Source organism: Cyclopterus lumpus, chromosome 19, assembly GCF_009769545.1.
Source record: "Cyclopterus lumpus isolate fCycLum1 chromosome 19, fCycLum1.pri, whole genome shotgun sequence".
NCBI classification, from domain to species: domain Eukaryota; kingdom Metazoa; phylum Chordata; class Actinopteri; order Perciformes; family Cyclopteridae; genus Cyclopterus; species Cyclopterus lumpus.
Genome location: NC_046984.1, coordinates 12,310,884 through 12,326,391, shown reverse-complemented (window position 1 = coordinate 12,326,391; position 15,508 = coordinate 12,310,884). Strand labels below are relative to the sequence as shown.

Genomic DNA, 15,508 nt, shown 5'->3' with positions numbered 1-15,508 from the left:
ACAGTTACCCCCCAAAATTTCGCCAAGTCACAAAGGGGTCCGACTAAGTCCTCCCTCAAGTTTTGACAAACAAATACTTTCTTTCTGCGAAGACAGTCGGAATGGAAGAAAACTCCTCCGAGCCGGCTCGCTCTTTTCTTTTCATGAGCTGTCTAATTTATGGAGAGGAAGTCACTCGTGTGCCCTTCTTTCCTCTCAAGTACAGGCATGAGCAGCTCCAATAGGTAGCATAAAAGCTCTTTAGCTGTCGAGTGGAGTAGATTACTGGCCCTACCGTTAAATCCAGCTAGAGACCCCTAAGTGAGCATTATCAGTATGGTGCAGCATCCTGCTTTTTCTCTCTCTCTCTCTCTCTCTCTCTCTCTCCCCCCCCCCCCCCCCCCCCCCCCCCCCCCCCCCCCCCCCCCCCCCTCTCAACTCACCGGTACTTTGTGCAGTGAAATTTCTCAGTGTGTGATGGTAATGGAGAAAGATGGCGCGGAGGGTGGGAGGGCTCTGAGTGATGGGGGCGAGTGTTTGAGTGAGAGATGATGCGCCGCAGGAAGAGATGGCCCTGCAGTAGCAAGAAGGAAAGATTAAGACAAGATGAGATAAAGGAGGACTGAGGCGGGGGGGGGGGGGCGGGGGGGGGGGTCAGAAGAAGATGGAGGTAAAGATGGAGGGATTCACTCTCCACTAACCACCCAAACATGTGCGTGTTAATTCACTGACCCCTCCACTTGAAGCTGCAGGTCACTATGAGTTACAGCTGACACCCTGAATGTGATATGTATTTGATGTTGAAAGCAGTATTAAATCAGACCCCCGCGGGCAAAGCTGATAACCTTTAATGTAGCTTGTAATACTTTTTAACTTGTGATAATGTCATGTAGCATGTCAGATCACAGCCTCGTTGTTTGCCTTCCGTGAAAAATTATTCCTCTGGAGAGAGAGGAGAAAAAAAAGGAAAAAAAGAGTGAAAGAAAGAGGTTTTCCATAAGCTGCTGCTCCAAAATCAATAGTGCGCTGTAAGGGGTTTTGTTAGAGGAACTCTTATGTAGCTGGAGAGCGGTGGGAGAGGGAGGGAGAAATGAAATGTAGAGCATGTCTGGGCCCAGGGTACAGATAATTGTTAACCAAAGATTACATAATGGCTAAGTAATGTAAACAGGGAACCACATGCCAAGTTAATGTTCTCACAGGCCGGGATGGAAGGGTTTCATGCAGTTTTCTGAGGCCGGGCTCTACAAATTGTGTGAGTGTGTGTGTGTGTCCCTCCACCTCTGTTCATTTTGGCCCCTGAGGTGCTTTAAACATGGTCAGACATCCTCTCTAAGCCATCCACTGTGTCCTCTTCGAAGGTGTCTCGCAGCGTTTGGGGGCGACTGCCAGGGCTTGTTAAGGGTGTCACAGGAGCTGAGAGGAATGTCATCCTTTGGGCTCTCTGAGGTGCTTGTCACCTGCCAAATCAATATCTCCCTCCTCAGTTCACAGCAACACCCCCCCCTCCCCCACACACACACACACACATATATGTACACACTGAACTGCAATATCCTGGTGGTGATGGGATTGGCAGCTTCGCAGAGAGGAGGTGAGCTTTAACACGTGTGTGTGTGTTTCTGTTGCAGAGCGCTCCAGTTTAATGGCTGGCAGGTAGAAGGCCGAAGAGGGACAATCAACATGAACTCGATTCCGTCGATGGACAGACACATACAGCAGACCAATGACCGTCTGCTGTGTATCAAACAGGTGAGAGTGTTGTGTCGGCTGTCTGGTTTATTTGATGTAAGGGCTTGACACGATCGCCTCATTAGGCACATTTATGCTACCTATTACATGTGATACAGGTGGGAAGTGACAAATGACATATGAAGATTGTCGAGGTAAATCTTGAAGTACAGGTTCCTTATTTTAGCGTTTGCATTTTGGAAAACGTCCTACTTCGAGTATTGCATTTACGTATTTCAGGCGGAAAAGGCTTCGCTGTTCCTTTTTTAATCTGAGTATATTCAGATTCTATATTAAAACATGAGACAAACTGTCACATAAAAAGCCAATCTGAAAAAAATGCCATGATTCATCTTGATGATGCACTCACTGCCTTCAGGCTAACACACAACTGTAAAAGTATTGATATTTCATTGCAGCACTTTCTTTCTGCACGATGGCAAACTGTAAAAATACACTGTGGTATTGCTACTTCTACTTAGTTTGAGTCAGCCGCGGCACGTATTGTTATGTAAACATAGATTACGCCGTTGCTATTTGGCATCTGGGCTGTGACCTCGTCATTCTCAAGGACGAAGCTCAGCACAGCAGGAAGTGACGGTAATAACTTTCTCTGAAGGAGAATGAAGAATCAGATGCTGCAGGTGGATGCTCGGTGAACCTCAGGTTAGCTGTGCCACAATTCTAGTCCATACGAATCCAGTTTTGATTTCATCTTTCAGGGTTCAGTGGGTTGAGATAATATTGCAACCCTTGTAGCTGATGACTTTTTCATGTATCTCACCTGAAAAAAAACAACGTTTTTCTTGAGAAACAATTGCATCCCAGAGACATGAAGCGCAACTTTTTATGGACAGACTTTTCATTTCTATATTTGGGGGGGATATGATTGACTAGTGGGACAGTAGCAAGCGAACACTCTGTGTTTCCTGGTCTAAGCTTGTGCCTGTGCCCACACTGTACAGTCTAGTCCCTACAGTCTTCCTGTTTGGCCACAGTGAAGTGACTTATCTGCTCGGTCTCACTATCAGGACTGTGGTGTGACTCAGGTTACTGACTGGGGTCAAAGAGCAGAGGCTCCCCTCCCTCCCCCGTCATCACCCTTCTTTCTCCCTCCACGACCGCTGACTCCCAGCGACTCCTTTTGTTCCCTTCTCCCCACCGTTTACTGCGGGACGAATCTCTGGCAGGAGGAAGCGGACATACTTGCGTAACCCCGGGCTACAGGGCTCGCTCCCCTTTGATCTCTTTTCTTAACTGACGGCCCCGTTTTGTTTCTGCGCTCTCTGCTGAGGTCCACCTCCCCGATAAATGCACCTCCTGCATTCTCCTTTCGGGACAATGTATGGGGCTTGCACTTAAACACAAGTGCGGACGTGGCAAATTGTTTTACCCTCGGCAGGGAGTTCCCAGCTATTACTGTAGAATAGACGTGGTGAGGCAGATCTCAAGACGGGGCGAGTGCTTAGGGAGCAAACCGAGGGAAGCCCCTATGCGCAGAGCCAAGCTTTGATGTCCTTAGGTAATAAGGAAAAGGAGAGGTAAACACTCCCCGTCTCCAGTCTGGTTACCTTCCTCACAGCGGGATATCAAATATTCAACACCCCCTCCTTCTTTAGTTGTATGGGAGGTGAAATTGGATTCTATGAATGCACTGTATCGCTAATGAATTATTCTGTTATGGAAGTTGAGATAACAAGAAAAGGGATTTGCGTCTGTCTCACACAAAAGTGTAAACAATTCAAATGTTGCAGGGTTAAATGTATTAACCCCCGCAAGGCAAAAATTTAAACAAACATGTCCCAATGTTCGCGGCCGGGGGAAGCAGCACATGGGTAAACATGCCAATTAGAGAGATCCATGGCATACAAGGAGGCCTCCAGTCCATCTAATAAATGGTTAAGCGTCGGGTCATTTCAAACCAACCAGTAAGAGCCAGCACCCTGCTAATAGAGGCAGCTTTGTGCCGCAGACAATCAGGGTTTGGAAGACCCGCATAATAAATACCATTTATGTCCTGCCAATTAGACTAGCAGTGAGCCCATTCAGCCGGACGTCTATTCTCCTCCCCGCACACAAAGATGATCATCAGGGGAGATCAGAACAATTAACTCACTATCTTCTCCCCCTGCTCCCTATTGTCCAATATCCAAGCCATTAAAATAATTAAGGAAATATTGTAAACCAATCCAGCTGTTTGCTTTAATTGAAAGTGTGCACATGCTGAAAGTTGGCATCTATAAGGGGAGCAGGAATATAAATGAAGCCTCCTCCATTGTGTTGTTGTTCTCTGGAAGATGTGACATGTCTGTCTGAATACTCCCAGCCAGCGCGGCGGACAGGGGAACAAATTGATTTTGTTGCTCAAATGATAAATTACTGCTGAGCGTGATGATAAAGTAGAGGAAATTGGAATCTGTCAGCCTGATTGAATCATGGGGTCGAAAGTTAAATCAGAAATCATTACAGTGGCAATTTTTAAATTACCGTCCTGTTGTGAAATTGGCAACAATGTGATTTCTCAACAATAACTCAACCAAACTGTTAATACACTATGAAAACATGGTTATTGTTCACCCCGATACACTAATTGTGATACTTGAAAAGTGTCTGTATCGTTTACTTCTGCATTGTTTGACATTAGCGTTAAGGGAGTAGGTAAATACTTACTACATAATACTAAATAAGCAGTGGGGGTTGATGACAACATGGGAATGTATGGCCATTTTCACTATTTTTGGACATTTATAAAAAACAATCGGCAGATTAATCAACACTGAAATATGAGTAGCAGCTTTGTACGTTATTATATTGAAAAGAGTGGTCGTCTCACGGTGGTGCTAAATACCCCAAGGGAACATATCTCACAACTTTGAACAGCGAAATAAATATGTCCGCTTGTTTAACCTCCAAACAGATGAGGATGTTTAAAAAAAGATACATAAAAACAGTTATCTGACTCGACCACCAAACACACAGTTTCTCAGTTGCAGTTTGTTTTCCTCGAATTGCACCGTTGTGAACACTTTGGGGGAAGATGGGCTGCGTGATACCACCGGTATCTATTTCAGAGGCAGTATTTTTCCTCTCGCTGTGGGGAAGCCAGTTCTCTGTCAGACAGGCTGAGACTATGAACTCTCCTCTCGCTGCAGGAGCCCCTCAAAAAACCGAAAGCGTCAATATTTCATGATATACGCCAAGACAACCTTTTGCTGCTGCACTGGCTATGCAGCTGTTTTTTTTTGTCTGCCACTGTGTTCTTTCCAGGGTTAATTGTCTCCATTAATATGTGTTCAGTGCTCTGGGGCGTTGCTGAATAACAACAGCAGCCTAACGGAAAGCTGTGATTCTGAAGGCAAGGGAGTCTTTGCCAGTTCTCGTGCGCTGTCACATTCAGTCGAGCTGCAGATGTGAAGATCAAGTCGTTACCAGACGTGACTACAGAGGATGATTGTATCTGAAGAAAGCTGTATTCTCGGGACACTGCGGATCCCGTCTGTCTTTGTTTCCCTCGAACTGAGCCGAGCTTTTACTGGAGTGTAAATGCTGGAGGTTCATTCTCACCCAGGGGACGTAGAACGGGGGGGGGGGGGGGGGGGGGGGGGGGGTCTCTTGGCCACTAGTTTAGGTTTGATTGGTGGGTTTTGGCCGGAGTAGGGGGAACATCTGTGGCGTAGCAGTGCCAAGCTCTCCGTGTGACAGCCACACTGGTGGGACCAATTGTTCTGAGTGCAAAAGAACAGTAATCACTTCAAGCCCAAGTGTTGGTGGTGTGTTTTTTTTGTGTGTGTTTTTTTCACCCTCCCTTCTACATATTTTTCCTCCTCCCCCTTTCCATCCTCGGTGCTCTGATTGCGTGTGTTGTCTAGCTTCCAGACTCGTCTAAATTTAGCATCTGTAGATGTGTGTGTATCTCCAGGAGACTTTATCCACCAGTATAATGTACATGCTCAGCAACACCACCACGTCTCGTCCTAGTCCCCCAAAACAAAGACATGTAGGGCGAGTGGGGACGGTACATGAAATAAACTAGACTGGTTTTATCCGGCCCTCGTCAAACGGTGGCTTTGTAAATTGATATGAAAGCTGCCTTATCAAATCCTGACCTCTGCCGCCCCCTAAAGAGCAAACAAGAAAAAAGCACTGCGAGCTAGTGGCTGCATCGCTGTCACGTCCTCTTCTCCTTTCGTCCCCGACAGTGAAATCACAGCACACAGACGTAGTTAAGTAGGCAGCCGTACACTTTAAGCTAAACCTCTCTATTTACCTTTGATGCCGTGGAGTGGGAGTCCATTTGTTCCTGCTTTGTACAAGTGCACTGCAAGGGCTTGTGCATATTATCTATACAAAGGCAAAAGATCACTGAAGAGTGGATGGCGGTGTGCCTGCTCTGCTCTGTTTAAAGTGATTCATATTGAGGTTTGAAAGCTTTTAGAGGAGAAATGTGCAACAGTGAGTCTGCCATGGCAAACCGGTGAGGTCTATTTTTCCATTTCTTTTGCCACTCCACAGAAAGACAGGGTTAGTGAGTGGGATGCTGGCTCCAGTCGGGGAATGAATGCCATGAAGGGGTACCTGTAGGTCAAGGAGCCTGTTGTCGGATAAAGTCACAACACGGCTCAGGGCCGGCTGGTCAAATAAGGGCTTCCTCAGCTATTCATGCCGCCATAGAGGGTGATTTACTGTGGCAAAGAGGTGCTACAGAAACCTGGGGAGAGGGAAGTGGAACAAGACTCTAATGGGGACGTACCCCTTCAGCCCTGCACATTAATACTTTAAACCTACAACACAAGCCATCCCAGGTGTAATAAGATCAATTTTGCGACATGTGGTCGTGAAAATGTTTTCTTTTAAGCACCTCTGAGTGCTTTTAATTATTCATCACGATATTACCGTGTTTTGGTGACAAGTGAGTTTGTCTCGCACAACCCATCCGTCCATTCTCCATCTTTTTATTCGAGGTTCAGGGACGCAAACAAACTAAGTCCAATCGCATCCTCCACATTTGTTCCTGTTGATCAAGGAAATTGAAAGATCGGGGATGAGCGAATAATTTAAAAGCGAAATAGTTTAGATCTGCTTACGAGTGACCTTGTGCTTGGGCTCTAACATATTCCCAATCTTTCCCTTTTTCCCCTCCAGCACTTACAAAATCCAGCAAATTTCCAAACAGCAGCGACCGAGTTGCTGGACTGGTGTGGCGACCCCAGAGCCTTTCAGCGCCCCTTCGAGCAAAGCCTGATGGGATGCCTAACGGTAAGTGGCCAGTCATGGTGACCCCCTTCTTCAGTCTCACACTCGAATGTTCAAGGACAATGAAAAAGCTGCGACAACAAATGCTGCATTGGCTCTTTCCATAACTCCCTCTGGGTTATGAGGGAACTAATGTTTAGCTGCCTGATCTTCTCTGAGGTCACTGGAAAATAAAACGTATTTCACCCGGTAGAAACTACTGAGATTCAGTCACCTCTCAGTGACTTCAGTTACAGTTTGTGTTGTGGCGCTTGAAATAGGCACACAAAAAGGAGAGCAATAATGTCCTCAAACCACAAAGCAATCAGCGCTTTTAGGGAAATACAGTTACAAAGCCCTTAATTCCTTTTCTGAAATGCCTAGGGGCTTTTCATTAATTGAATAATTTATATCTTGTGGGAGAAAGAAAACTTGACTGTTTTGAGATGTGCACTGTAAACAAAGAATGATTTGGGGCAAAATGCATCAAAGTAATTTGATCATATCAGACTCGAACTTAGAGGTAAATTGTAGTCTGAAAAACCCTCTTTTCTTTCTCATGTTCAGTTTATATAAAAAAGTAATACTCCACTAAAGAAACTCATAGCGTTTCACTTCCCATTCGTTTGGCTTTAAAGGGGGCTCTTAGAGGTTTGCAGCTTGGGTTTGCAGCGGTTACAATGGATTCCAATGAAGGTGCCGTTTTAATGGTGAAAACATCCACAGAAATTTCTCAAATTATAGCTTCTGCTTGTTTTTAGCCATAAGCAATGTTCACAAATGTTGTTGAAAAACACCAAGCCATGCCTAAACACACAGCTTTGCAACTTTGTTACCTTAAATTGGCCGATAATTACAAACAGAAATGCAATCTGTCGATTCGTTCACATTCTGCCACACATATACTGTAGGTGTTATGCCACGTTTATGGATAGAGAGATTAGTGTTTTAAAAGGTTTCTATGGACGATGGTATTGTTTGGAAGGGTTTTGTGTGTTGATTTTTGTCACGGCTCTTGGCCAACATGGGGAATCTATTTGTTTTCTGTTTTGTCCAAGCTGAGCTGCCGTCCGCTCCAAAGGAGCAAACTACAAACAGGTCAAACCTTTTTCTCCATAGTATTTCTTCAATAAAAAAAAAAAACTTATTTTGAATCATTCTGTTCCAGTGCAGACAGGAGAGATACTAAACGAAGAGATGACTTGTCTGTCCTCTGGAGGTGTTGGGCCAAGAGACCCAACAGACAGTCAGATAGAACAATGGATGGACTGCGGATGTGTCACTCACCTGTCACCTTGGGCCATTCTGTGCTTTAACATGCTCATTTCCATACCGCCTCCAGCAGTAGATAAGAGATACATATAGCTCCTGTTGGGTGCAATTTGTAACCCCGTCGAGCGAGCGTGACTACAGCAAGAGGAGAAACCCGAGAGATTTGTACTTGAGCACCACAGTGAAACCGCTCTGACACCTCCCTCCATTCAAGTGATTGTTTGTGTTACTGCTTTAATGTGCAGCAGCAGCAGGTGCTTTTTCCTCCATTTCACCAATTCAATTTGTTTCCTGCCGTGAAAATCTTTTCCTTTTTTTCTTTTATGGGTTGTATAGACTTTAGCGTGAACCGCGCAGAGAGGGGAGGGAGCGCAGAGAATCTGATGCGATTGTGAAATCTCAGACTGTGATGGTGAACCTTTATATGCCCTGTCGCCTGCATGCCTCGGCGTTGGCATTTGGTGATGATGGACAGGTGGCCACACCTGGAAAAAATATCATCTTCTACTTACAGATGAATATGTTGTCATCAAGATACATTTGCTATTTTACCAAACAAGTCGTGGGGTAAGCAAAAATGACTTTCTCGAAATTAGTTCTTAAGAATCAGGCCACTGCAAAAAAAATTACTGACCGTAAAAACTAAAACATTTGAAGGAAAAAAAGGGTGCTAGACCGAGACAAGATTATGTGTTATCTTAATATTGAAATTAATAAGATATTATCTGCCTCTTTACACCCAGACTTTCACCAGGAGGCTCTTTGCAATGTTTTTACATTTAATGGCAAATGTATTCTAAAGCATGAAGAATTAATAATTTGGTGTGCCGATAGTAAGTATACAGCGTGAAGTTTGAGTGACTTTTGTATCGTAGACGATCCATCACCACAACTCCACAGACTGTGCACCATTTTGAATCCTGAAATTAGAACTTGTGATAACTTCTTACACTAAAATTACCATTCAGAAAAACGTCCCTCACAAGTTTAGATTGTAATTAGACAGCCTATACTCGTATATCTTCTTCTTAATGGGGGATTCCTATAAATAAAGGCCACATATGCATAGTCTGTTTTGGTGTCACGTCAAGACTATACTTACAGGAGATAATGATATGGTGCAGGGAGCAGTGTTCAGCTGTGCCTACCTCAGGGTTTCGTCTTGAACCTTTGGGATCGCGGCTATGAAAACCAGGCGCAAGAGAAGAATCCGTCTCTAGCGAGGCCCGTTGATCCACACAGGCCTTGGTATGTCCTTTGGGTCTTAACGTCTTGAGTGGGTCTCTTTGAGCTGATAATGGCAATGGTAAATCAAAGCAACATGTGCCACATAAGGGTGATTTACGTCACCTCCTGTGGCATGTGGATGTTTCTCTTAATGTTTCCTCTCAGTGGGCATCGCGGCACCAGAGGCCACACTTTGTCCACCGACTCATATGGAACTGATAAAAGTAGTCGTGACTTTATCCTTTAAGTTGAACTGGATCTTTGATGCTGCAGAACTGCACTCTCATCAGAATCCGGGGGATTGTGAAGACGAAATGATGAAGTCCTTTGATGAGTTTAAGTACCAGGATGGACCGGTATTTACTGTGTTTTTATTAGGTAATCTATAGATCCAATGGTGTATCTTTTAAAATCTGAATTTAATACCCATTTCAGAGTGAAGAGATTTTGTTTTCATTCCGGTGTAATTATCATATTGTATGACTGCTGGTTTGTTTGCAAGATATCTCAAAAACGTCATCGCATTTTGGTTAAAACTTAAGCCACGGAATCAGAAGAAATTGCCAACTTCTGCATTTGAATGATCAGGCACATAAATCCCAACAAGTGTCTGTCACTACGTGTATGCAGATGCAGATTAATATGTTTAAACGTCTTCTGTTCTGAAAATCAAATAACACATTTAAAGGAGTGTGCATGCCTGGAAGAAGTAATCACTTTCTGAGCACTTGCTGCATGTTTTCGCTGATGAATTTTGTGACTTTCTTTCTCGGAATAAAGATAGTCATGAGGTATAATAGAAAAGGCAAATCAAAATATTAAATGAGTTCATAAACCTTCCAAAAACCTGCATGTTTTTTTTTTTTTTGTTGGTTTACAATGAAAGGAAATCTTCAACTATCCACAAATCCAAAACACATTTTTGACATCTTGTCTGTATTTCTTTTACTTGTATGTCGCCTTACAGCATCATAATATTGATGTTGTTTCCAAGACGCAACATACATCTTTATCTTTCAAAGTCTCTCTGTCATTTATCATTTCTTCCACAATATGAATGAACCTCACACCATAATAGAACATATCCCAATGTCCTGACTGAGTGCCTCCTGCTGTCGTTGTGTTCAGGTGGTCAGCCGAGTAGCCGCACAGCAGGGCTACGACTTGGACTTGGGCTACCGGCTCCTGGCCGTGTGCGCTGCCAACAGGGACAAGTTCACTCCAAAATCAGCAGGTAAGACTAGAGTTTTCTCAACCGCCGTCTCCGACCATCTGGCCGTGCTGGCCTGTGTGAGCTCAACGTTCCTGCCTGAATTCTTGGCAGCATTTCATGATACCCACCCATCACCACTAGACTGTTTAGGACCCTGATACTCCAGAAAAGCACTGCCCTCCTAACTGTGTTGGACAGCATTTCCAGTAGACTAAATTGTCTTTGTTATGTTTAATTTGTTTTAACGTTTTAAGTTGCTTATCAAAATGTTGGAATCATTAAGAGACGAGTGCTGATTTTAGATTATTTTAAGGCTCTCTGCAGTTCAGACGTCTTTTTCTTTTCTTTTCAACTAAAATAGTGACGGAAAATACCTTTTTCCTTTGCCCTCTAGTATCGGCATAAACCTTGACTTTTTCATGTCGCATCTCACTTCCAAACTTGCTCACAACGTGGAGAACTACAGCCACATTTGATTTCATCTCTGGAGTTTTAAGACAAAGTGCATACAGCAGAATACTCAATTTGTCACACGCAACAAAAAAACTACTTTATCAGCGACGATGAGTTCCTGGTTTCACACAGCACCGTCATCTTAGTACAGTGACGGATTATTGGGACAGATGTATACTGCTAAATGTTGTTATCAAGCTGGCAAAAAATAAAGGCTTGCTGGAGCACGACGGGAATGAAGATGTATCGGCTGTCGGAAGCTCGGAAGATAACAGGAATATTTTGTGCTCCGTTACAGTTTTTTGATTTGTGGTTTCCACCTGTCTTGGGTTATGAGTAAAGCGGGTTTGCGCAGTTGCTTCTGTGTGCTCGGCCGCTTTACTGAGCACTCTTAAGTCGACTAGGACATGAAAGTCAGGAATCACATATTGTTTGGATTTTCACTTGTATTTGTCTTTTCTGATTTACGGCGTCCATGGTTTCGTACGTGGCAACACGAGCCTTCAAATCACGCACTGTCACTCTTTTTGCAAGGCCGCGAGTGGAGAATCCTTCTCTGCCTGCAATTAAACTCATACTGCCAAATGTTCTAATTCCACTTAATGCTAAATCAAATCTCAGGCCCTAATTTATGGGCTTAGATAAGATTTCCAATTGATTCTCTGTCTGGATAATTTTCTGCAATAGTCGTCATTTGGAAACCGGCAAGTACTCCAGTCGAGGCAGCACCCCAAAGTGCATTTCATGGACAATTATGAACCTGTATGCATGGATATTGTAAGGCATAGAGAGAGAAAGAGAGAGAGAGAGAGAGAACCACTGAGGAGACATTCTCCTGCATCGCTCCCAGAAGCTCTTTAGAGTGGAGGCCCCAATCGAGGAGGTTGTAAAGCCGGAGAGAAAGACCGCTCTGGCAGCCCAGGGAGACGGCTCTTAAACAACACTCCCCACAGGGCCCCAGGGGCAGGACCCAATCCCCAACATCCTGCAGGGCCATTGACAAATGTGGTAGAGGGGGGGCTTTAGTCACATGATGGGGCCAGGATGGCGGCAGCAGGTCAGCCATCCAACACGGGAAACAGACCAGTTAGTATAGGCCGTTCACATCTTAGGAGCTACTTTAGACAGGACATAAGATGAGGGCAATCGAATGTCTAATTGAATACAGTCTGCATGATGTTCGTGTAGCGATGATTCATTTGGAAATTGTTTGTTTTCCTGGCTGTGACCCAAGTTGTGTTATTGTTTTCAAATTCTCAGTCATAAATGCGACAGTCTACCATTTGTTGCATGACCAGCTTTTGTATTGTTCTGTAGTTAGACAGTACCACCTTGTGTTTATCTCACAACAAAAGGGCTTGTGTTGCACAAAGCCCAGGGGCTTTCTTAAAAGGAAAAAAAAGTGGAAAAAGGGTGTCCAGGGTGCATTAGAAGCCAAATCCTACTCTCATAACCACTGGCCGGCTCAGTCACATCGTGCATCTTGTAATCTGCTCTGAAAATCTGTGTTATAAGTGGGCGGGAGGGAGCAAGATCTCTGGGAGTTACGAGCGGGGCCGTATGTCACAGGGGACATCAGGTCAATGGCTGAGTGCTAATAAGTAAATCAGATTTGGTGTCCAATTTTAACCAGGCCTAACTTGTCTTGGCTCTGACCCGCACCACGGTCTTTCTATTACATTTCTGTTATGTCATCTAAATTCCTCTCCCGAACATGGGAGAGGATTGAGGGGGAAATTGCGCCGAAGGGAAGGAAAGAGCAGTGTTCAGCAGTAGGAAATCAATGTTCACAGCAGCTTACAGCTGAAACAGGTCGTAACTTTGACAAATATATCCATCATGTAATGTCTGAAACAGCTTCAGACATTAGTTTTTAAATGCATTTGTCAGAGAAAAGCTTAGAAAGGCAAAATAGACCTTGATCCTAATGACACCAGCAATATGTATCTCCTCGCCTGAAGCAAACTTCATTATCTCCTCCTATTGATTCTATCAGTTAGCATATGTACCGGATTATAGCAAAGTGAGCAGTTTAGAGGTTCAGATGTTGACTCGACACACAGTGTGATTCAGTGAATCGTACTCTTTAATAGATGTACTTCGAGGGATCGGCCAGTTGTCTTTCTGCAAGCGACCCACAATGCTCGGGCAGGGCTGGAGGAGGGGCATCTGTCTGCTAGAAGTGACCTCTCGGTGACTGAAATTAGCCTGCTCTATTAATCTGTGATTACTTGGACTGTCTTACCGCAGGGCAAAGCCATGCATGTGGAGCCGACATCAAAGCAGGGGGATCACTTGCTCGGTGTGGATAAACTCATCAGGCCCCCGCCCCTCTCTCTCTCTCTCCATCACAGGATACATTGCAAGCCCTCTTAGGCCTCTTTCATCAGTGTCACACCCTTCCTGCAAGATGGTTCAGTGTGGTGCAGAAGTGTCTCCAAAACGCTTAATCACGATCCCCCCCGACCCCCCCGACCCCCCTCACCCCCCACCCACCCCCAAGAGGGTCAGAGTAGCACATTCCCAATCGTTTGCGCCTCAGCAAGCTCTTGGAATTCCTCAGCTCTAAAGAGTGAAAGGAGGCACCGACTTATAAGGGACGGGAACCAGTCAAAGTTTTTCAGTTCATTCTCTCATGTAACAAACGCCTGGTAAACCAGCTATTCAGCAGATAATTAGTTGGGCTTCAGCTCTGGTTTGTTTCTATACGTGTTTCACACATGCCGGTTTGTATTCAAGTTTGATCCGAAGACAATGTGGGTTTTAGTTTAAGCACGTCAGCATGATTCAAAACCACAACAGTTTTTACCCTTTGTTTCGTCTCGTTTAGTTGGTTTGATAGTGGACGTTTTATGGTGGGACCTCAGGTAATGTGGGAGGATTGTACATCAACATTAGGCAGTGCGACCAATTGATTAATTCCTAGAAATCTATTTAAAAAAGCCAAATAAAGTCAACTTTTGATATGCTTTAAAATGTACAGGATGAAGACATGCCACAGGTGAAGGATGTGCAGTTTAGACTGCCATAAGACTAAAATTACAAAGAATTCAAGGAGGCTTTGGCAATGTATAACATTTTCTTGAGTGAATACTAAATGGAGAGAGGAATATCAATGCTAGTAATCTTATTTATTTGTTATATTTATGAGAATTGCAAAGACAAGTGTGCCAAAATTCATTGATTTCAAAGAAAGAAGGTTCAGAAAACCAAGCTGTCATTGTCCTGTGTATACACAATACAGAGGTCAGATACACAAGGGCTGTGATTTTTCTTCCCAGAATTTCCCACACTAAAATGTTGTTTCTGTTTTAATTTGTTTTACCTTCTGTCCATCTCTCCACCCAATGTCAGAGTTTAGCTGTGGCTTTTCCTAAATAGAGAATAACACATTGTTGGTGGCCGAGAGCTTGCTTTACTATCAGCAGCAGTTGAGTTGTATCCAAAACGTATACAGCCTTTAGTTAATCAGATTAAAATACACATTTAAGACATCATTTTCCATGTATGGAAGTTTTATTTCAGATGGTGGTGAGGCAGCCGTGGTTATTTTAGGCCATGAAGTGAGATCCAGTCTAAGGAGTGTTCACTCACACCACTTACTGTATAAACACCTCATACATTATACTCACTGCACTATTCTTTACAAGTCGACCACTAAAACAAATCAGATGAGTTGATATTCATGTTAATGCTTGATGTTTATCAGCAAACTCTGATTTATTTTCTGGATGTGATTTTGTTTATTAAACCTCCTGTTAACTAAATGGAGATAATATTCTGTAAGCTGCACGTTCATTAAAACCTGATATGTGCTTACCCGCTGCACTATTTCATCAAATGAAAATATTCTAGACGTATTGTGCTTTATTTTATACACTTTATTTTATATATTTGGTATCTTTGGAGACTTTGGGGGTCTTGTCTGCAGCAGATGCAGTAAAGATGGACCCTGGTCAGAGTTTGCTAGCTTAAAGTCATATTATATATGATAAGTGTGTCACAAACGCTATAAATCTACAGGGTCCACTTTGGACTTTTACTGTGTATGATCACTGTGTGTGAAGTCTTCCAGCCAGCTATGATGGATGTGTTGACTTGCAGTGGGGATACAGGGCTGTAAGTCACGTGCCGTGCACTTAGCTGATAGTAAATACAGACAGGCGATAAGAGCTCTGGAGCTTCTCGGTCCTTCTCTGTAGTTGTCGCAGTTATTATGTCTGTGGCAGCAGGAGGTGATTTGTAGCGTCTTCAGCCACTCCATATGGCTCTGTAAATTGCAGTGCAACAAAATCGGATGTTCGCATGTTAGAATTAATTAACATTGTACCTCGTGTCTCTAATTAAATGCATATTATTGTATTTTAGCCACCGATCAGTTGACACCTGATTTGACTCGGT

The 15,508-nt window shown here is 43.9% G+C and overlaps 1 protein-coding gene across 3 annotated transcripts in view; it reads left to right on the top strand.

Annotated features, from left to right (window-relative positions):
- LOC117748851 (zinc finger MIZ domain-containing protein 1-like) overlaps positions 1-15,508 on the top strand; it is a 105,274-nt gene that overhangs the window by 66,404 nt on the left and 23,362 nt on the right. For all 3 annotated transcript variants that reach the window (XM_034558955.1, XM_034558952.1, XM_034558954.1), the window contains 3 exons: positions 1,611-1,731; positions 6,853-6,966; positions 10,570-10,675. In XM_034558955.1, the coding sequence (XP_034414846.1) occupies positions 1,663-1,731; positions 6,853-6,966; positions 10,570-10,675 (289 nt within the window). In that variant the 5' untranslated portion in view covers positions 1,611-1,662. The remainder of the gene's footprint in view (positions 1-1,610; positions 1,732-6,852; positions 6,967-10,569; positions 10,676-15,508) is intronic.